The sequence below is a fragment of the Mastigoproctus giganteus genome, chromosome 8, assembly GCF_048544385.1.
Source record: "Mastigoproctus giganteus isolate SK-2022 chromosome 8, ASM4854438v1, whole genome shotgun sequence".
In the NCBI taxonomy this organism is placed as follows: domain Eukaryota; kingdom Metazoa; phylum Arthropoda; class Arachnida; order Uropygi; family Thelyphonidae; genus Mastigoproctus; species Mastigoproctus giganteus.
In genome coordinates, this window is record NC_143582.1 from 9,611,866 (window position 1) to 9,636,546 (window position 24,681).

The window sequence follows — 24,681 nt, forward strand, 5'->3', positions numbered from 1 at the left end:
TCCAACTCTGTGTTGATTCAATAAAGCTTAAGCCTGCTGGTCTTATTTTGCTTGGTTTATTTCTATAGAGATTTTGCAGTAGTCGATTAAAGAGGTATTGCATAATCAGATGCTGACAGCAACTTTGTATTTTAGCTGCGTACTTCAGTAGTAATGTTTTTCTGCTGAGGTAAAGAGGGGACTCATGAGCTTCAATATATAAACTATGGGTTGGAAATGTCCTGAAAGCACCATGTGCAATCCGCAATACACTATGCTGTATAGGATCCAGCCAGTATAGTGTACTCTTTCGGACAGAATCGTAGATTGGAGCACCATAATCCAAACGGGATCTGATCAATGCTCTATGTAAGAGCAGCAAAGATGTACAGTCTGCTCCCCAAGACAGGGCAGATAAAGTTCTTAGTATGTTCAGCTTTTTGAGGCAGAAAATACGCACAATTTAATGTACTCAAAGAAATTTAATTTCCTCTGAAGAATTAATTCCAAGAATCTGATATTGTTAGTCACTGGAATGGTAAAGTTTGACATCTGCAGTTCACGATCTGTATGCATTTTTCTTTGATTACAAAAGTGGATTGCAACAGTTTTCTGTTGTGATAGACGATAGCCATTCAGCGCTGCCCACGTTTGGACGTTATTCAGGGATATTTTCAATTGCCGTTCAATGGATCTCATATTTGAGAGTAGCAATAAATGGAGAGACCGTCCGCATAAAGATAGATAAATTTCAACGGAAGTTCTTTTTTGATGGAATCAATTTTAAGGGCAAAAAGGATTGCACCCAGTACAGACCCTTGTGGCACCCCTTCCTATAAAAATGTCATAGAAAGCGAGTTGTGGTATCGAACTTGGAACGAACGATTCTGGAGGAAGTTCCTGACGAATATAGGCAGGTTGCCTCGTAGACCAAGAGAATGGTGGTCACTGAGAATGTCATGACGCTAAGTAGTGTCAAATGCCTTCTCTATGTCTATGGAAACCATAACAAGACATTCATTTTTTACATCGGCATTGCGAATTGCAGACTCAGCCTTGATCACAAAATCTGAGGAGGACATGTTCTTACGAAAGTCATGCTGATTATTACTCATTATTACTTATTGGTTGAGCGGGAGAAGACAGAGAGTGGTAATCAATGGACGCTGCTCTTCGTGGACTAACGTTATTACTGGAGTACCACAGGGTTCGGTGTTGGGCCCACTGTCATTTTATATATTTATCAATGATATTGTTGAAGGTAAATCAGGCCTAGTGTCGAAGTTTGCAGATGATACAAAGGTTGGCAGGGTTGTTAATCAAAGTAATGGCAGTGTACTAGTGCAACAGGGTCTAGAAAATTTGGGTCGATGAGCTGAGAAGTGGCAATTGAAGTTTAACATTGACAAATGCAAAGTATTATATGGATAGAAGTAACCCCGGAAGAGCGTGCCAATTGTGTGGTACTACACTTAGGTGTATACGGCCTTGAATGGGTTGCGCACGCTGAATTCTGACGAGATTCTTCCGCTTGCTCAGATTACGAACCTAAGGGGGCATAAATTCAACTTGAGGAAAGTCAATTGTAGAATAGATGTGCAGAAATTTGCGTTTAGCCAGCGAGTGGTTAATTGCTGGAACGAACTTCCGTCTGTTCGTTGTGGAAGTTGATTGCTTTAATAAATTCAAGGAGGAACTAGACAAACTTTTGGAGGGAATGCTTGTATGATTTTTTTTTTTTTTTTTTTTTGGCTGATGCTAAATAAGCTCATAAACTTGCTTTCTTGCATCACATGCCTTTATTAGTATTAGATGTTGCGTTTCGATGATCCGAGCTAGTCGATTATGAATAATATTTTCAAGTAATTTACCGAGGCAACTGAAAAGAGAACTGTAACTGTACGGACTAGTAGGATCTTTCCCAGGCTTCAAAAAGGCAAGAAGTGTTGCATGATGCCAAGAGCTGGGATAAATGTTTTCCAGAAATATTCGGTTATAGTAGACCAGCAGTATTTGTAAATTTTTGTCACCAAGGTTTTTTAACCTGACATAACATATTCATAAGCTTGAAGTAAATTCTCAAATTCTATATTATATGATTGTCTCCAAAATCGGCATCTGTAATTCAGCCACTTTTATCTGACCAATCAGAATACGTATAGCAACAAGTCTACATCATCTTATTTCAACTCTAAACACACCAACAAACTTTTTTTCATTTTTCGCTTTGTTCTTATGTGCTTCCTGAAAATTTTAACCTACAGATTCAATTTTCGCTCATTTTTAAGGCTTACTAATTCAGCCGCAATTCTTGATTCGTAAAGACCTTCATAATTAGCTCTTCTCTTCTAACCTTCGTTCAGATACCAACTGTTAGATGGGGAAAATGATTACACTATTGCCAGAATTTCTTACTGTAGTTCAGGAGAGGAAAATGAATACAGCACTGCTAAGGCATTTTCATTCATATAGAGGCATTTCTTCTTTGTTACTTTGTTTGACCTTTATTATTTGCCATATAGTGAAACGATGTCACAGACTTTTGCTGCACCAACCATACACAGCAATATAATAAAGATATATTCCCCTTATAATGGAGTCCCAAATAAAAATAAATCCTCTTAAACCAGGACGTATGCACTTAACTGTTCTGTTCTCTTTTTGACCCGAATCGGGGGTACATCCTTGTCACTGCTTGTTTGAACCCCTTTAGGAATTCATTTAGTAATATGTACCAAGGATTAATTTCAGATTACCGGAAACAACGAGAAGAATCTTGTCTTTAGCTACGATTATTTCCAGGATGACTTTGGTATACATGCCACAGGCTATAGAGGTTTAACTCTTGACTCATATAGGCTATAGAGGGATTAAATCTTGACTCATTTATGCCTGAGTCCTGTTACCGTCTGATGGAAAATTAAATATGGATCTTGTAACACAGTTATTCAGGCAGAATTTGGGATAAATTGGAATGGACCAAATGTATTTTAGAAACATATTGACACACAACCGACAGGTTTTTTAAGTTTGTTATAAATTCTCAATCCTAGATTTTGTAGTTGTCTGTTTAGATTTCAGATTTTATAGACGGGGATTTAGATTTTAGATTTTATATTTGTTCTGTTGTTGCTCAAAAATGTTTACAAACTTTCTTGAAGGTTTCAAGTCTTCCAGTTCCAAATGTTCTTACGCACTTTCAAAAATTCAATAACTCTTTGATCAGCAAACGATAAATTTCCTTCAGCCATCACTAATGCGTGGGTAACTCTCCTTTTTAAATACGCAAAGATCCATCTCCATTCCTGGCCATAACTTTAAATAAATTTTAATCAGGCCGAATTTTATATAAAGCAGTGGCAAAAAAGCACGTTTGTTCGATCAATTAATGGCTGATAGATGGCATTTTCCCTTTCAGATACAAGATCATGCAATGTTGCAAATCCTCTTTTCATAATGAATGGATCCGGCTCGACTAGTCAATCAGTCTATGCTAAATATTTTTCGCCTTTTGACCATCTTGTAAACCGAAAATATCTAAAATGTGACCGAAAATTCTACTGACCCCTGAAGACTCTTGAAAACGCTTCTTGAGGAACCTTGAAAACTCTTCTTGAAGAATCTTGAAAACTCTTACCTCCAAAACTTCTCAATCAACGGAACAATTGATCTGAGATAGACCAAAACTAGCCACATCAAAAGTAAAAACATCAATGTCATGGAAACTGAGGACTACGCGTTCCAAATCTGGGCTAAAAAATAATAATAAATAAATAAATAACTACACGAACCGCCATATTTCTATTTAAAATAATTTTCATTGTTGTTAGTACTGTATTACATTTTAATGTCATCTATTGAGAAGAAAAATAACTAAAATTTTATCATAAAATTGATAGATTTTTGTAATTTTCTAATTATATTTTACACGATAACTCATAAACACTTGCTGCTTTTTATTTCGAAATTTAATGAATCTTTCAGTAATCCATAAAATAACAATATCCAAAATTCTTTTAATTGTTCAGTGTCCAAATAATGATTTCACTTTTTAAGGTCCATGAACTGCAATCTCACTGGCCTGTCAGGAACGTTAATTAATCTTGTCAAACAGCCAATATCTTCATGCTTATAATTTATTTGAAAATGTCTTATTAGCTGCAATGAAAAATAGGTTTGTCAGTTATTATTTGCTAGTAATTAAATAAAGATATAATAATATGAATATCTATAATTATAACCACAAATATAGACCAAATATAGGTTGACTCAAAATTCATGCAATCTAAAATGAAAGTGTTACCGGTGTTTCAGCTGCGAGAATTTTTCATATACAGTGGTGCCCAAAAAAATTGCATCACTTTCAAAATTCATCGAATTTCTGTGAAATTTGGCAATATATCATACGTATCGTAAAAGCATTACCCTATTTTGTCATCCATCTTTAGAAAGCTTTCTTAGATGATGTTGCGTGCCATACATAATTGCTGTTGATTAATGTAATATGTAATTGATGCTGTGTTGAATGCAAAGGGACATTCTACACATGAAATAGCTTCACTGGATTCACTGTAATGCGTCAACAGTGGCAGGTTAACTACGAAAATTATCAGAAATTGGCAATCTAAACAGAAAGAAAGAAAGTGGATGTCAACAAATATCTTATGCAGAGCAAGACAGATTTTTGGTCCGTTTGTGTGTCCGAAATAGAAGGTTTCGGAGGATTTGACAGGTTTCGACAGATCTAGGAGGATTTCGAAGGATTCGACAGATCTCAAAACAGCATGAGAGGAGGATAAAAGAGTAAAGGCAAGTGCTGATACAGTACGTAGAAGCCTTTTATGCAAAAACAGTTGAAGGACAAATTAATTCGCACAATAACATGGCCTGGAAAGAGTCCAATTGAAAATGGTTGAAACAAAATTGGTGTTTCAGTAATGCAAAAGAAACAAAATACATTTAGACAGCTGCAGGATACATTAATTCTTGCTTGGTACCACAAGATTTTCCGGGAATACATTCAGAGCCTTACCCAGTTGATGCCACGACAATATGCAGCAGTCATCAAAGCAAGGGGTGGGCCAACGAAATATTAGTGTGCATTTTGTTGTTTTTTATTTATATAGCTGCTTGTCATCCTCGTATGCGCAAAGTAATAAAAAAAAATCGCTGCAGTCATTGAATTTTTGTTATTATATGAACCATAAGTAACGTACTGTTATTTTGGAGAAAAGTACTTATTTCATTTTATATTTACCCATAATGCATAAAATTAAATTTTTCTGCATTATTTATTTATGTGCTTTTAACTATTTCTAAAAGATTAGCTGTCAGTATAAGGACAAACAACCTGAAAAATAAGGTGATGCAATTTTTTGAGCACCTCTGTATATGTTTTGGAAACCAAAGCATTGGTACAAACAGCATGTTATATGGAACCAAGACAAATGACGGTGTTTACTGATAAGTCCAGATTTTGTCTGGAACAAGATGTACGTTCATCTGCAAGGAGCCAGGGACACAATATTTCTCCTGTAATATTACTTTCGGTCCACCCATAATGGGGGAGATATCCTGATTTGGCCAACAATCATCATGCACGGATGACATCCTGAATCTCCATGAGAACCGCTGGGCTTTCGTGCAGGTTCAACAAAGAATAATTTAACCTTACAAGACAATAACACCTGACCATATTTTGACCAACTGTCATAGGACATAAACACTACCATCCGTATAGCTTAATTAATGCTAATTTCAGTTCTATAGAATATGATTAAAATGCTTCTGTGAGATACATTACTGCCCTCAAACCACCTCCAAAATCTGTCCAGGAAAGTATAAAAAAAAAAAAAAAAAAAATGCGCTCATGAACCAATCTTTGCCACCGGGATAACTTCACTAAAAAGAATACAGCAGCATCTCATTGAGTCTTGTGCGTTTCGATTAGGGGGTCATACCCAACATCAGTAATTGGCATTCCATCTAGGATTTAATTCTTGACCATAATTTGTGCATATACAGTATTTCTCAGCTTTTAGAACCAGTGTATTTTCAAGGTTGCTATGGAATAATAAACAATAAGAACATAAAAATGACCAAAAGGAATTGAAATCATAATGGCATACACTGTCCAGTCGAGGCATTATTCCCATCCCCTTATTTTACCAATCAGCCGTTCCTCCCCCGTCTGGTATCATAGGTGTAGCGGTAAACGAGCAGCGATGTTTCCAAGACTACGATCCAACGAACCTTCCTCCGTATGGGCCGCCAGAGTAGGCGCCCAAACAAAGCTTATGGCCACCCATCGCCAACAATGCCTAAATTTTGCTTCTGAACGACGTCATTGGACCATTGGCGGATGGAGAAAGTTGACTTTTCCGAAGAATCGTGACAAACTGTAGGGAGGAATCACTCCGATATCCTGGTCCAACGAAAACAGACAGTGTTTTGGTATAGGGGATGTTTTCCTGGTAATCTGTTGGAACCCTCATACGCCTATACCACTTACTGAATGCTAAAGTTTGTTTGCTTTTTATTTTATAAAAATGTTTAATCATTGTTTAACACGAAACGTTACTGAGACGCACTTGGTATTCATACACAATCGAAATGATGCATGGTCAAATTGCTATATTTAAAACCAACCATATTTCCCTATATCAGGTTGATGTGCACATGTGCTCATTTTCATTACATTCGTGTGTGTAATTTCAGTGCGATTTACAAAGAGTAATTGCACAAAGTGTACTAAACCTTGACTTTTTTCACCAGTGTAGAATAGAATATTAAAATTCAACGGACAATGCCCACTACTCCATCTAGTCCATTTTTATAATAACACGCGTATTATGATTAACAAATCATACCGTTTGAATATAAAGCATACAGTATTATTCTTATCAAATTTATTACGATCAATTCATAACCCACTCATACTTAATAACATGAAAATTGATCAGAAAATAATTAATAAGAAATCATTAATTTTCAATACTTTGAAATAAACGAGAAAAATTTAATTTGAAAGTAAGATATAAATGTCACTAACTTTTGCAATTACAGTGTACATTTCTAGTTCAGCAAACCTGCGACCGATGCAACTTCGTTTACCAAACCCGAATGGTAAGAGCAAGAATGGATGGGTGTCTTTGGACCTAGACTCCAGCCAGCGTTCAGGTCGAAATGAATTCGCCGCTGGGAAATTCATTTCTTGCCTACAAGCAACTTGATTCTCGGTGATGACCATAGTCTGAGAAAATAAACAAATGACAAATGTATCAAAGCGTAAAACCACGTGCTGAATTACATCTGTAAACAATTGGGACCCATCCAAAGAGTTGATGAACAAAAAGTGATTTGTTAAGAAAAATATTCACTAGATGGTTCTACTATACTTACCCCAGCTGGAACATGGTAACCCGATAGCACAATATCGGTAGGTAGGATTCTTCCAGTGCCAATGGAAACAGGGTTTAGCCTGTAATAGAAGTTATCAGATTACTTTCAGAGTCCAAAATATGGCATTAATGCACAATTAGATTATTTTCATGATTTCCCTTACCTCAAGCTCTCCTTAACGCAGGCCCTTAAATACTGCAAGGATTGCAATGAATCCGGAGTCAATTCACTACGAGTGGTTGGAAGTACCTTTTGAATCTCTGCTCTCAGCGTATCTTGACAATCACGATTCCTAGCAAGATGATAAAGTGCAAATGCCGTAGCGTAGGCAGTCTGAGAGAAAAAAATATATATAATAATCTGAAATATTTTTAAATTTATACTTATTTAATTTTCTTTTCTATCATAAATTTATGAGTTCGAAATTTAATGATAAACTAAATAAAATATATTTGATAAATTTATTAAATAAATTCTTTTGTAAATTAATGTTAAATTAAACATGAAATTTTTAAAATATATTTTACAAAATTTAATATACATTTGAATCTCTTTTATGTAAATATTTTTAATATTAGTGTCTGGCAAAGTGCCAAAACAGAAATCTTAAATCAACACATTAAAATTTTTATTATTTATTTATTTATTTTCTTAGCGGCTTTAATACCAAAATAAAAAAATATAATTCATTTTGCAGGTAATTAAATCGAATAGATACCATATAACGATTTATTAATTATATGAAAAGCACTGATCCTGAGATACCATACGTGAATACCGATAGGCACAAATTACACCAAAAGAAATGGAGGAAAAATTAAGTTGTTAACACAGCTTGCCACTAGATGGCGATCAGTATGAAAATAACATTTAGGCAAAATTTCAAATAAATAATTTACATTTAAATTATTATAAAAAGAGCGCCATAACTTCCACAATTAACCTGTACACTCGATGCCTTGTATAATTTTGATTTCAATTACTTAATTGAAAATAAAAAAGCAAGAAAACATGAATTATTTTAACTGAAAAAATATTCCTATATATGCTATCTCCAACGCCTTTGAAACAAACAGTAGTATAAAGGAAAAACGGAAGTGGTTATGTTTGATCATAAATTAGAAAATTTAAAACCATTCGAAGGGATTATAATTCGCTGTAATAGTAGTAATAGCAAATACGTGAAGTAAAAATTAAAACTCACCGTGTCGATTCCAGCCAGAAACATGTCCATCACCATGGTAAAAACATCTTTGTAATCCACTTCCGGTCGAGAGAAGAAACTGTCCAGCATGGTATCTCCAGTGAAAGTGACTCTGTATTCGCTCTTTGTGTTCATGTATTTAGTTACGATACTGGAAGGATTTATGCAAAAGAATTATTACAATTTATTTTAAACCATATATTCATAATATTCTTATTACTACTTTCAGAGAAAAAACATACTGCTTGTCACCGAAATGAATTCTTCCATCTTCGATGGATATTTTCGGTCATCTTGTCCACAATTATCCCCCCCTCCAATTTAAATTTATATATAAATCTGTAAATGATTAGTGTTTTTAAACAGTTGAAGCACATACTCGGCTACCCTGTTTGTGCGATACGGTGGGATTTGTTTGTATCAGCAGAATCGAGACATCAACTTCAAGTCGCCAGGGGAAACCCACCCTTATCACTGAATACCGTTAGCTGCTGGTATGACGGTCTCCTTCACCTCTTCATCTAATTAAATTCGACAACCTACGGAAGTTTTCTTCTTAGTGCCAAGGGTGTGATAGTACCAGGCCAAGAGGTCAAGGCTAGATGTTTCAGCACTTCCTACTGGTGTCTCTGCAGGTCATCCTGGAAGTAAATGGCTGTATTAAATTTCTGAATGATGTGGAGAAACGGTATGCCACGTATTAAGCTTCTTGGACGCTTTACCAATGGAGAAAATCTTCTTACGCTGGCCAGTTTTTCATACGTTTTGAACAGTTGGGCCTTCAAGAAATGAAGCGGGTATCAAGCTAACAAAGTATAATATATCTGGTAAGTATTCTAATATTTTACGTAAACATCAACGAATTAGTTGGAGGATTACTGGATTTTCGGAAGATAAAGATTCAACTAAGAAATTGTTTCCCATGCTGCTACCAACACCATCTTATTGCATGTCTCTGAAAATTACTGGAAAATGGTGTTGGCAACAGTAGACATCCGTGCTCATCGTCCAAGCTCTCAACCCTCCACACGAAGGGCAGCTAGCAGTGATTGGCAAAAAGCTAGTAACTATGAATCTGTGACGATAAGACACAGATTCATAGTTACTGGCTAGATATCCAACATCTTAGAAGCTCAGATTTTATATTTAATAGAAAGCATTTAAGGCTGTTGCCCACTTTATAGCACAAGAACACGACAATCGTAGAGGGATATCTCATATAATAATATTCTACCACAATGTATGGTGACCATTGTTTGCGGGTATCACGCACTAATAGTGATATATAAACCATAAATTTACTTCAAGAACGTAACATTGGTTGTTTAGGGTTTTAGACGCATCAGAAACTTAGGCTATATTACGCCGTGTATGATGCCTGCAAATTGCGTATGTTCTGTAGTCGATTTGCTGTTTGCTGGACGAAAATGTAGGGTTTCCAAAAAAAATAAAACTGCGTCTGTATCTGTATGCACGAAAGATGTTTTTTTTTTATGTGAAAACATGGTCGATTGAAAATCAAAGCCGTTTAAATTTTTAAAATCGAATAGCTAAAACCGAAATTATGAGTTTGAGTTTGGGTTTTCTTAGCGCATTAGCTACTGAAGTTATGAATGATGTAACCTTTTATGCTCACACCCGCTACTTACTCTACCGAATCAATTAGCGACTGGGTTAGTGTCATTAGCCTAATATAATTATCTCTCTCTCTCTCTCTCTCTCTCAGGGTAACTCAGAAAAATTTTTTGGCTGGTGCAGCATAAGCCCCGGTCTTTCTTGTACCATGTGGCTAATAATAATAATAATATCTTGATGCAAGAATGGTCAAATATGGAGCTAGGAGCCTCAAACACCTAGTGGAACTTGTGATTTTTTGCTTAGGGAGTGTATAAATCCTTTAGCACAATCCGTAGTACTCCTCTTAAAATACCCCTAATAGGACATTGTCAAGAAACTGACAAGGGATTACACTGTTAAGTTGCTTGAATGACAGTTATCAGAACTAATAAAATTTCTTTCTTCGGTTCATCAACTGTATATGGATTGTTTTTGTAAGTATTTTCTTTTATATATCACTATAAGAAGTTATCCCAGGGATCTAAAATATTACCAATACTGTGGACAGGATCATTCATAACCAAAGTGTCGAGGAAATAAATCTCAAAAGGAATCTTCTTTGAAGACATCAGAAACTGAGTTTTCTATGTGCAGCTGACCCAAAACGTTGCCAAAATATATCTTTTATATAATCTCCCAAGCCTTGAAGAGATGGGAAGGAAATGATTTTATAGTATATCCGTATTGCGGTCATTATTCAATGTAAAAAAGTAAAAAAAGTAAAGTGCAGCCATTATCAACCCACTGCAGGATGGAAGACTCCTCAACGATTCATGCTGAGGGAAATGGACCATAATCTGCCACGCTGGTCCAGTGCGGGTTGGCAGATCGACCGTATTCAGCAGTCAGGGGCTTGAACCCCGGTCTACTCAAGGAGCGTGTGCTACTGCACTCTCGCTCCTGACCACTCGGCTACGGAGGCCGGTTATTCAATGTACCATTGTAGAAAACTGACAAATAATTATGGCAGCTGAAACTCTCCACTACACTGGGCATTTTTGAGGACATAATGGTGTCTGTATAATTTCTCGGTGATTTTTGACACATATACTCATGTTCGACATGTCAAGGTATTCGAGGGATCTCGAAGAACTGCAAAATTTCCTTTCGGAAAACTAAAAACTTTAAAACAAACGAGTCTGCAATGGTCTGTTTATTGCATACTTGTTTGGAGTTCCACGCCTAATTCGCACTGCAAAACGAATTGCAATTTTTGTATCATGTATGTCGAATAAAATAACACTAGCAAATTAAATTTAAAACGGTTTTTAGGTACAATGCAATTAATATCCAGCTGTTTAGTAAAATTCTCTGCCTCATGAACAATTAGAAAAACTGTTACATACTTACTGGGCCATTGTATCTTGTGCTGCTACTAAATGATGATACGGTCCAGTATCGTAATATTTCCAGAGAGGTACTCCATTTTCTGTAAGCATAACTGCTTCGTGAGTGTCGGCAGCTGCTTTTATTAATCGGAATGAATCTGAATCTTCACTTTGTTCTTCAGTCAGACATCCTAATCTAAGATTCAGGGTTAGCCATCCAGTACCTTGATTTTCATAAAGACAAATTCGTTAATGTTAATAATTATTGAGTTGCTCATACACTGTCAGGTCAAAACATTAGAACCACCTACCTAATAGTGGGTATGTACTCCACTTGCCGACAGAGCCACCGGCATATAGCGAGACATGGTCTCTATAAGGTCCCTAAACCTTTCAAGTGGTTTAAAATTGCGTCCGTAGATTTCTGATAGTCTGTGGTGGAGGATCCAAACGTCGGATATGCCACCTTTAGTAAGAACCACTCTCGATCCACATGGGTAGTGGTGCCCGACAATACTGGCAACGTGGTGAGGGTGCGTTATCCTGCTGGAAGGCACCTGTGCCGTCCTGAAGACAGTTACCATGAAATGATGTACCTGATCAGCCACAATGGTAGATTTTAGCATTAGTAATGTGTTCTAGGAGTTTGAGGAGCATAAGAGATTCCCAGGAAAACATCCCCCACACCAAAATACTACTGCCACCTGCCTGTTTCTGTTGGACCAGGACATCGGAGTGATTCCTCTCCGCAGTTTTTCACCTTACCTTCCGTCTACCTTTCCCACAGCATAGCAGGAAACGTGATTCATTGGAAAAGACCGTCAGTGTTCCAATGATGCTGTTCAGATGCAAAGTTCAGGCGTCGATGGCTATGAGTGGCAGTAAGCATGAGTACCTTTACTGGTATCTATTCCAGAGGCTCTTATGGAGGAGGTTTTCTTGGATCGCGATCTTGGAAACACAACTAGTTGTCCCCTGTTTAATCCGTGGTCAGTCGTTCCGTTTTCCATCTATTGGCTCTCAAGAAGAGGGACAGCCTACGTTCACCACGACCATCGTAAGGCGTTGGCAGTGACCGTTTGTTCAGCGACTGCTACTCTGCTCACAGTCTGTGTACGCTTGGAACACCTTAACTACAGCACTCCGCGAACAACCGACAAGGTTCGCAGTTTTCGTAATGTTGCCATATTTCAACCGTACCCGATGGCCATCCCTCTTTCAAAGTCTGTCTGATCACGTCCCTAGCAGCTTATATCGATCAAGTACTTCGTATGAAGTGCATGCCACGAACCTGCAGTATCACATTTACCGGTGGCACATGTTCGCACTCACTGCGAACATGTGCCACCGGGGGAGGATGAACGTCCGACTTAAAATCATTTTTTCAACATGAACGTGCAAATCTAGGTGTTCATTTTATTTTGACTGGCCAGTGTAGTTGCTATAAAATTTTGAATAAAATTTATTGAGATGTCAAATATAGAGAAATCATTTGGAAATAACTTACATTCTATAGCCCACTTATATAGTTCTACTTGAAAGTCCTTTATCTCATTAAGACTGTCTCTGATGATCCTTATTCTCGATACCAAGTCTTCGGCTATCTCCATGAATGGCTTTATATAAAGGTTTACTTTCTTTGGCTGCAACAATGGCTGTTGAAATGCGGCTCTTAATCTCCGCCATTCTTCACCATTACTGAAAATAAAATTCGTTAATGTTCATATTTGTCCAATTTAAAATAAACAACTGTGAACACAAAACTGTCGAAATTTATATCTTATTCAAACACAAATAATATATTCTCATACATGCATTCAAAAAAACTACCATACTTTTGTAGAATCCGTTCATTATCTTCCATGAAGGAAGATAAAAGTCTAATTTCAAGAGTGACAAAACAGCTACTATTATTCCACAAAATAAAAATACCAAACAGGGACGCGAGTAGCGATTACAATAGAAGAAAGTAATCTTTTGAACGTTCCTTTTTAAACGTGTGGTTTGGTATGACCTTCTTAGTTTATTTTAAGTTTTAATGATAATTAATGCAGCCAGTCGAACTACCTAAACCGAATTAAAAGTTTTAATCTCCTCTCTCTCTCACACACACACGAACACAGTAAGAGAAATAACAAGTGAATCGGACACTTTCTGACCTTGACCTTCAAGTCTGCGCTGTTGTGCTTCAACTATACATGTCCACAATGTCGGATCTAGGGATCTTAGCGCACATATATATTTAAAACCCCTAAAATAACATCGCAGATACCTCTACACCAACGGTAATCCTGATGGCCATTTGGGTTCGCCACCATCTTGAAGCCCTGGATCACGTCAGTATATCTGACCTTTTATGCCAGAGATGGAATCACTTTAAGATAACATGCATAACTGTCTAAATTAAATTCCCACCGAATCGAATTGAACACTATGTTTCCTAAATGCTGTTTATTTTTTTATTATACTTTTTCTAACGGTGTAAAAGTGGAAAACTTATGGTGGAAATTTTTTCTCATTTTGCATTCTACATCAGTCCCAATGAAAAGGGAGTTACCAGTTTCATTGTAACTGCTTTATTGCAGTTCATATAGAATGTGTGAAATTTCGGACTGGACCCCCCTAAAGAACAGAACATATTTTTCAAATTAGGCTTGTTTAGTTTCTTCGGTAGGCTGGATAAATATAAAAGAATTTTACAAATGTTGTTGTGACTCACCTAGGAAATAAACCTCCTGTTTTATACATATATTTACGATCTTGTCTATACTTCATTAAAGCTCGATGACTTAGCCTCTCTGGGAACTCGCCTTCATTACGAAAGACCTTCTCCATATCATTCGGATCGAATACATGAAGAATAGTTCTGTTCTTAAACATCTTTTCTCTTACTAGACTACCATACTTTCGTAGCATCCGTTCATTATTTTCGTGAATTCTGTTGATGTCGTATTCCCCTGTAAATAGAAGAAAAATATATACACCTTAGCGCCAATCTTTGATCTAATTCATTTTTAAATATTAATTATAACATTGCACTTGCCTACACGTGGCGTATATCTCCAAAGATTCCCCACGACAGGAAGTGGCAATGGGCCAGGAATAGAATTAAAACTATTCCTAGATTCAGGAATATCTGAATTCACGTAGCGTGTTTGTACATAAGATGGTATCTTTGATTTTCCTTTTGATGGAATAGACATGAATATCATTCTGATGACCCGGTCGGTTCCCATTTTTCTATTAAAGACAAATAAAGGTTATTGAAATAATACACTTATTGCATAAATACAAAAGCTATATACATTAAATTACTAAAAAATACACCCGTCCCTCAGATTTGGGGAAAATCAACTCAATACTCGCCATCAATGAATCCTTAATAGGTACAAAAGAAACTTTCTTAATGATAGAAGAACACAGATCAACGAAAAAGAGGAGATGGGTGGAGACGTTGAGCTCAGCGACTTCCAACTGGAGTCATCATAGGATGCTGTATTAGTCTTCATTTTATTCGCATCATTTCAGCAAACGAACGACACAAACAAAGAGGCTGGAAAGCACTCAGAAGAGTGGCACGTAAATCCCGCAAGTCTAAATCGATTACTATCAAGCAGGACTTCAGCGAGGCCACGGAAACTGACATTAGTACAAAGATGATGTGTAACAAGTCACATGGAATTGTGTTTCACGGTAGAGCTGTAGCACAAAAACAAAACATCACAGCACCAAAGCACAGCGATGAATTAGCTGGTGGACAGCCCATCGGAATTAATCCATGGAACGTTGAAAAGACGTGTTATGGCTTGACAAATCACGTTGCAGGTCTTCTGATTTAATCACTATGTTTGGGTAGGGCGAATCCTCCGAAAACGTTATTTCCCAGAGTGAAGAGCCCCCAACTGTGCAGTTTGGCTGAAGTGCTGTCACAACTTATAGGTTTCTGACTGTATTTTCGCCAATGGTCCAAGTCCAAAATCGCATGGACTCTATGATTTGGGTCGTCGTTCCAGGTAAAATAAATGTCATCTACAATGAAATGAAATTTTGGGCAATTTCGCTTTTGTTACATTGTATCTGTACTGGTGACACAGTAATTTTAATCACCGCACTCCTACACTGGGTGGAAAGGCCAGGGTTCGAATCCTGTTAATGACGCTAAGAATTTTTATGGGTGTTTTTCACATGTTGAGTTAGTCGGTCTCATGCGTGGATAGCAAGGTTCCTTCCCCCCCCCCCCCCCACGGCAACTCGCGTTTTTAGTCTAGCAAAACAGGCAAATCGACCAGAGAACACACGCTGTTGTTGTTGGGTTTTAGGAACACCAGCAACTAAAGCCATATTGCTCTGTGCATATTGTCTGTAAATTACGTTTATTCTGAAGTCGATTTTCTATTTACTGGAATTAAAACCCAGAACACACGCAATTTATGGACATATAATATAGCTTTGGATACAGCCGGCAGTGCCTTAGTTAGAGGACATAGCATGGAAAGCAAGGTTTTGCCTCCTCAGCGGGGAGGAAACCTTACTATCCATGCTATAGGCATGAAAAGGTTGCATTGACCTACTCACAGCATGAACATTTATATCACTGTACACCTTTGGGATGAAGTAGAACATCGTCTCCTAGAGCAGGACGAAATCAACAGCTAAATTAACCACTGCGTTGAAGGAGGAATGGATCAAAATACTGTCGTTTTCCTGTTATCAAAAAGTGGTTCGGGATCTACAGAGAAGGATACAGTATACGATTAAGGCCAGTGGTTACTCTCATATTATTCAATATTGTATCAATTGATATGCATAGTTGTTCGATGGCGTTTGGTAGTGTATTGTACTTGTATGATTAGTATTAGTATTGTATTAGGACCAGTATTACTATTATATTGGCTAAATTATTCAATGAAGGTGAACTTTTTCTGCATCTTCGAAAGAATAAAAAGGAAAAAAATCACTGTTGTTCACAATGGACACACCAAAAATTAGGTTTTGCCTTAACAAAGCCTATAGTCTCTTTAACTCAGTATCATAATACATATCAGTTGACAAGGATGATGATGGCTTGGTCATCATCCTTGTCAACTGATCTATATTGTCACAAAACGTACACTGGTGCAAAACTTAAGGACCAACACTATTTCTAAACATTACAACCACAAAATCTTTACTTAAGGTACTCTTACTGATGAGAGTAAATTTAGTCTCAGCAGCGATTCTGTATGTCAGCTAATTAGGCGAGAGGTTGGCACACGTTATCACCCCGCAAACATCACTGAAAGGGATCGATATGGCAGTCGAGGTGTGATCGTCTGGGGAGGCGTTATCTTGGATGGATACACAACTCCAGATACTGGAAGGCGGTACTCTAACCAGTGCACGCTACAGTACTGAGGTAATCCTTCCCATGTGCGTCTGTTCCGAGATGCCATTGGCCCCGAGTTCGTGTTTATAGATGATAACGCCACAACCCATCGCATTACAGCTGTTGATATGCTTTTGGAAAGTGAGGACATTGTTCGTGTGGATTGGCCTGCCTGTTCCGCTAATCTAAATCCTATCGAACACATATGGGACGCTTTGGGGAGACGGCTAGCGGCACGTCCACACCCACCAGAAAATTTTCACCAAGTGAAGATGGCGCTGACAGAGGAATGGGCGATGTTACCGCAAGAACTTATCAACAACGTTGTTCTACGTATGGACAGGCGGTGCAAAGCCTGCATCGACATTAGGGGTGCCCATATCTCCTACTGAGGACCACCTCTTTCCTTTGTTCCATCTTTGGCAGTGATGCATCTGTATCATGGCAACCAGTACTATGTTGCCATTTTTGAATAAAGTTCCTCTGTACCGTTTTGTGTCAGTTGTTGTGTTGGTGTTGTTTCCTTCATCATTTCTGTACCTCACGAGGTTCCTTTGGTATGCTTTTCCCATTTCTAGGCCACTCCTATTAGAAGCTACTGGTCCTTAAATTTTGCACACCAGTGTAGTACGTCAGCAATTTTCCAGGTTTGCACGTCTCCCTCAGATTATAGAGACTCTGTAAAGGGTAATTCACGAAGATATGGCATAACTTCAGGCTCTGATTTCTAAGGCAATTTTCAGTTAAAAAGTGCATATAAACATGGGCCCAATTCCAATTTCGGAATCCAAATCTTAGAAAATATAAGTAATTATGAGCTCTTTAAAATAAAAATAACAACAACAACAGACATGTAAACATAACTGAGAAAGCATTCATTTATATATTGATTATAATTAGTTGCAGTCTGTGTTTCCAAATGCATAAGCGCGTTTGGTTAGAGTACATTCTCGAGAACATCACCTTCGACTTAGTATTAGTATTAGCAGGATAAAATGATGCAAGAAAGCAAGATTAAAAAGCACCAGCCAATAAAATATAATATAATAATAATAATAATAATAATAATAATAATAATAATAATAATAATAATAATAAACTTACTATAACACCTGTCTATCCGATTCAACAGTTTGTCTAATTCTTCCTTGAATTTATTCAAACTACCTACTTCCAAAACAACAGATAGAACTTTGTTCCAAAAATCATCACCTGCTGGCTGAAGGCAAACTTTCGCACGTCTATCCTGAACCTATACTTTCTCAATTTGAATTTATGCCCCATCACATGTGTGTGCAAGAGAAAGAATGTCATCAGAGCTTGCTCGATCCATTTTAGGCCTTAAACACCGCAATCAGATCACCTTCCAGTGCATAGTCTCCAGACGTTGCAATTTGCAGAACTGAAGCCTTTCTTAGTAAGACCACTAAGACCACCCTTTTGTTCTCCTCACCAATCTCTATAAGAAATCCACGCGTCATCGCGAAGGACGCGAGACAGCCTAGGTCCGCAACAAGCCTAGATTCCGCAACAGCCGAAGATCGGCAACAAAGGAACGAGACGATGCACTCGACATTGCTCTTCACACTACACGTGTTTCGTCAGACTACGTTTGATCAAGATCGTGCGATTAAAGGCTACGTTCGATCAAGATTATGGACATTTGGGAAGCCAAGACGATCTGTAATGAATTCAGAGAGGATTTCATTCTATGAGCAACTGATAACAAGGGGTGCAGCAAAAGTTAACATATATTAACATACTCTAGATGGTTAAAGGGTGGCTGGTAACAAGTTTAACCGCCTTAATATCCAGTATTCCATACCCATGAATTTTTTGTTGTTAGCGAGGGTGCAAAAGACCATATCGTCATAGAATACATGGGAATCAGAACAAGAAATGCTCATATCTGCGGAGTGACAAGTTTGGTGTTGCTTGCTCCAGTTGTTTACTGTCTTATCGCCCACATGGCTGACAGCCTTTGATTTAGTGTTGGCGAAATTCTGTGTAAAAAATCAGGCCCTCATCCCACGTAAACCCGGGATCAGTATGATGTGACACCTTCTGGACCTTAGTATAATTGATATAGATATCTATGTTATTCTTCTTCTTCAAACTGGTAAATGATATTTGAGCTAACTTGATCGGGCTTCTGGACAGGCCAGTTTTACCGAGATAAGCTCAAGTTCTGTTATTAAGTCAGTGGTATGGTGCTAATAACGTTAGATTTGTCACCAGGACGAGATGAAGAGTTATATCATCTGCATAGTGCTGCAATAATAATGCGAAGATAGAAAGGGCCCAAAGAATCAGTAAAAAATTGTGAAGAGGACACCACCTTGGGGGAATCCTCTATTGACGTTGTGGTTCGATTAAAGGGTCTTGTGTCAATCCTCAGTTGCCTTTGTTTTAAAATGGAATCGAGGATTTTAATAAGCCTCCCTGCATTCTGAAATCTCTTTCTACGCATTGATTGAGATTTTGTCGAAAGCAGCTTTAATGTCTACAAGATTACGTAAATCTGTCCTTTGGCGCGCAGAGTAGTCTGTATCCGAAATAGGATATCCAATAAATTGGTCACAGTCGATCTCTTTTGGAATGACAGTGTGTAAATATGGAGGTCTTTCCCGGAAACAATGCATGACAAAATTTGGCAGCAGAGTCTTCTCGAATAATTTAAATAAATTACAGCATATTGAGATGGGGCAAAAATCCTTCTTGTCTTTTGGACTTACAATAACTGTACAATCCTACACCAACCGTTAATGAATAAATTAACGTTGTGTTGTATTAAAATAATAATAATACAAATAAAAAGTAATAAATAGAATGAATAATAGAATTACGCCGGATAAAACTGATAAAAAGCTAACTGTCTGTACAATAAAATATGAAATTTTTAAAATACAATCAAATAAATTACAATAAAGAATGTAGATAAAACACAGGATAAAAGCGCTAAAATACCAAAGGTTGCAGAGGCACCCACCGCCTTTTTCAACAGTGCAGCACATCCTTAAATATCAGCAGGCTCACGGTTCACAGCACGTGTTTCTACAGGAGCATGGGCAGTATTCTCCCCATGTGCATTCACTAGAACCGGAAATGGCTCGGGAGCGTGCCAGGCGGAACCGTTCATCCCGTCCAATAACCACAGCCTCGAAGAGGGGATGAATGCGGATTCCCCTGTCTCTATTAATAGTATTTCTCTCAGAGGAAAAAATTCGCAAGCTCTCGAGCCACTTGCGGTCCCAAAATCTGTGTGCCCGGCGATGATAACAGCTTCGTCGGGAGAGATTTGATGGTGTTCCTCCCAAAAATGTTCTGCCACAGCAGACCTCCCATAATCCGCGTCTTTATCGCGCTCATATGCTCCCCCAGACGATCTTTAAACAGACGCTTTGTTTCACCAACATAACATTCTCCGCAATCCGGGCATCTTATCTCATACACGATCCCACTTGTACATTCTATTGGTATGGAGTCCTTAACCTGTGACACAACTGTGTGCAACCTCCGCTCTGGTAGCTGCACACAGAGTGTCTTGGAATAGTGCAATACCCGAGTTATGCGCTCAGTTAGGCCCGGATAGTAGGGAATGTATGCAGTGGCAATGGGATATATAAATATAAATGGCTCTCTACGACCGTGCTCCACTTCTAGGATACATTTATCTATGATCCTCTGGGGGGTAGCCGCATTTTCTGAGATCCGTTGTGATACGTTTAATTTCTTCTTTTCTATCCTAGGAGGTGCTGCAATGGGACCCAGCCCTATCCAATAATGCTCTAATAACGCTGTTCTTGTGATGGTTGATTGTGCTGTAATGTGTGTATTGGCCCCGGCACGTGAGGCCAATACACACATTACAATACAGCACAAACCAGTGTGTATGGGTTTCCTATACATACTGGTTTTCACTCTAGGGCCTTCCCTATGTACCAAGACATCAAGAAAAGGGAGGGTACCCTCTACTTCCACCTCCGAGGTAAACTGAATACACGGGGAGAAGCTATTGAGGAAACCAAGCACCTCATCCTCTCTCTACCCCTCCGAATAATTGTAAACGTATCGTCGACTTATCGTTTCCATGCACGCATGAGGAGAACCGACCCATAAAAAATCCTGGATTCGAGCTCCTCATAGCTAAACATTATTTTTGGGAGGAGCACCATCAAATCTCGCCAGACGAAGCAGTTATCGTCGACCGGGCACACAGATTTTGGGACCGCAAGTGGCTCGAGAGCTTACGGATTTGCTCCTCTCTGAGAGCAATACTATTAATAGAGACAGGGGAATCCGCATTCATCCCCTCTTCGAGGCTGTGATTATTGGACGGGATGAACGGTTCCGCCTGGCACACTCCCGAGCCATTTCCGGTTCCAGTGCACATGGGGAGAATACTGCCCATGCTCCTGTAGAAACACATGCTGTGAACCGTAAGCCTGCTGATATTTAAGGATGTGCTGTACGATAAGCTTCACTATTGAAAAAGACGGTGGATGCCTCTGAAAGCTATGGTGTTTTATTACTTTTATCTACATTGTTTATTGTAATTTATTTTATTGTACAGACAGTTACCTTTTTATCTGGTGTAATTATATTATTCATTCTATTTGTATCATTATTATCTTAATACAATACAACGCTAATTTGTTTAATAACGGTTGGTGTAGGGTTGTACAGTTATTGTGAATTTGAATATTCCCAACCCCACAGGCCTATTTGAAGATTTGTCTTTTGGACGTTTGACTTATTAAACATTGCCACTAGAGGTAGCTATGCTCAATAAACCCAAGAGCCATAGATAAATTCAAAGATTTAGCAGTCAAACATGATAACGTTGAAAGTCTCAGAACTCTAAGCTCTATTTATACAGGGTGTCTCAAAAATATTGGTACAAACGTTTAGGAGAGGTAGGTAACATCTAAAGGAATGTGAATGGCATAGGAACCCATAACTGGAAACGTCATGGGAAAGTAGTAGAAAAGGCACAAGAAGCAGAAATGACACAAGACAGTAATTAGTGGAAAAACATTTATTTTACATAATATTAGCGGTAGAGTACGAGATGGATGCATTTCATGATGTTACAACAGATGCTCGAAGGTTCCACCATGAGACGCGATGCATGCATGACACCGACGCAACATGAATTGGAGGACACGGTCGAACACACCTGGAGTTTCTTTGCAGTAGCAGCAGCGCAGACGAGTCTCGTCACGAGATCCATTTCCGTCTCATTTCACAGGCGATTCATACACGATAGATTTATGGGCCTCCCCACAGAAAGAAATCGAGGCTCGATAAATCAGGTGAACGTGGTGGCCAGGCAACGGGTCCACCAAGGCCAATCCAACGACGCCCAAAACGCCAATGGTCACGAACACACCTTTCATAATGGGCAGGCGCCTCGTCATGTTGAAACCAAATGTTGCGTCTCACATTTGCTGAAACATCATCAAGTAACCCTGGTAGAACTTCAAGAAAGATCTTCAAGAAATATCGGATCTTCAAGAAAGATCCGATATTTAGCAGAGTTCATGCGAGATGGTAACAGGTATTATGGGCCGACTAAGCGGTCACCGACCATACCTGCCCACACATTTACTCCCCTAAACATTTGTACCAATATTTTTGAGACACCCTGTATATCCTTCTTATTATTAAATAAAAGTTACGTATACAATAAAATTATGCTTTTCAAATTCATTCATTTCAAGATCATAGTTAATGATTTTGATTAGGTTTAGCATGCTGAGTTATAAATAAAGACAGCATTTGGGAAAGTATTTTGGTAGCTAACTTTTGAATAAAAAAACATTGCCAGACAGTTTCAGAAACTGATACAGCCACATAAACATTTCTTTTTTGTTTGCATCGCTGAATGAAGTGAAGTTTCACAATGGATACAGTGGAATAAAGATCAGTGATTTTTTCTCCTTTCTGCAAGGGAAAGCACCGAAAACAATCTACAAAGAAATGGTCACTATTTATGGAGAAGACTGCCTAGGTTACGGTGTTTTTGCACATTGGTATAAATAATTGAAATCTGGAAAAATCTCAGTGCATGATGAAGAAATCCCAGGTCACCCGGCAACAGCTGTAACAGAAAAGAAGTTGCAAAGATTGCGTCATCAATCCTGTAAGATCACTGTAAAAGCGCCAAAGAACTAGTTTCAGAGCTTCAAATTAATGTAGGGTCTGCAGAGAATATCATCCATGGACAGTTGCATATGAGTAAAGTATTTACTAGATGGATTCGCAGATTTCTGACCTCTTACCAGAAGAAAAGGAAAGGGGACAATGTGCACATGAAATGTCGATGAGCCAGGAAAATCAAAAGGAGTTTTTTTCATGGCTAGTCACCATGGATGAAACTTGGATCCATCACTGTGATAAAAAGTAAACCCAAAACTATCCAAATGTCAAAACGATGGAAGCATGCAGAATCGCCACTCATCCCTAAAAAAGAAAAGGCGCAACCAAGTGCAGGCGACGCGATGCTGCCAGTTTTTTGGGATCAGCATGGTTTAATACTAACAGATTACCTTCAAAATGGCTGTACTGTGACAGCGAAGTATTATTCCAACCTTCTCATAAAGCTACACGCTGCTATAAAAGAAAAAAAAAACGGGGAAAGCTGTTAAAAGGTGTGCGCCTGCTCCATAATAATACCCCAGCGCATTCTATGAGTGACGATATTTATTGTCACGCAAGGAATTTTGATAAATACCTTCACGCAAACTAGACTGAATCATGTGTTTATCATGTAACAGTGTTCCTAAATTTAATTCATAGAAGTATATGTATTTTTATATTTTTTGTAAATAAATCCCGTTTCACATTTTAACTACTCATTAAACACTTTAAAGTTCACACATTCATTTTGACCTTTAATTTTGAACTTTGCATTTTCAAATGTTATTTTTTGTCTTTTGTTTTTGCGCTTAATTAGTTGCAAAATCCATTAACTGTCTTTTTTAAAAAATTTGCTCTCTGCCTTTGAAACTTTTGAATATTTTGAAACTAACGGAATATATAGGCTGCATGTTTCAATTTTTCAGTCAATATCAGTTTTTTTTTTTTTTTTGCAAATAAAACAGATTTCCAATTAAAACAGGAAGACAAAATAAAATTAATATATATGTATATAATAAATATATAATATAAACATTTAAAAAATTTAATATGAATAAAATAAATAATAAAATTAAATATAATGGATAAATACAAGTCATTTTGTTTATACATTTTTTTTATATATAAAATCTTTTATATACATGAAAATAAAATAAAAAATGGCATTTTGAAACAAGGTTCCATTTTATTTATTTTCTGACATTTCATTTAAATTTTCTTTAATTGTCTGGTACCAATCATGAATCCATTTTTTTATTTTTAATCTGTTAAATCTAAATTATTATTAATAATTTTTATAGTGGTGGTGCTGCTCAATGAACTTAAAAGTACAGATGGCGCTCTAGCACAGTTAGCCATTTTCAAACAGCGAGGTGCGTATTTTAATTTGAGTTTGAAGTTACTTTTAATTAACCTATTTGTTACAATGCAGTACGGTTTCAAATTAATAAAACAAACCGGTCAGCTTAACATTAGTTATAGTTTATTAATTAAAAAGAAGAGAAAATACTAATATTGTTTGGTAGCAGTTCACGCGGAAGTACGTTCTTACCTTCAGTCTCGATGCGTTTCTTCCTAACAGCTTAAATCTGTAACCGGTCTTTCCTTAGATCAAAACAAACAACTTTATCGTGCCATCTTAAAAA

At 37.6% G+C, this 24,681-nt stretch overlaps 1 protein-coding gene across 1 annotated transcript; it reads right to left on the reverse strand.

The window, feature by feature from the left end:
* Nucleotides 1-4,023: 4,023 nt before the first annotated feature.
* On the reverse strand, nucleotides 4,024-24,681 carry LOC150081237 (cytochrome P450 302a1, mitochondrial-like). Its single transcript, XM_090378954.1, has 10 exons — nucleotides 24,588-24,681; nucleotides 14,573-14,769; nucleotides 14,249-14,486; nucleotides 13,037-13,227; nucleotides 11,552-11,753; nucleotides 8,585-8,735; nucleotides 7,544-7,713; nucleotides 7,381-7,459; nucleotides 7,031-7,231; nucleotides 4,024-4,137 (listed from the first exon to the last, which is right to left on the reverse strand). The coding sequence occupies exons 2-10, from the start codon at nucleotides 14,763-14,765 to the stop codon at nucleotides 4,024-4,026; spliced, it is 1,539 nt and encodes a 512-aa protein (XP_090235080.1). The 5' UTR covers nucleotides 14,766-14,769; nucleotides 24,588-24,681.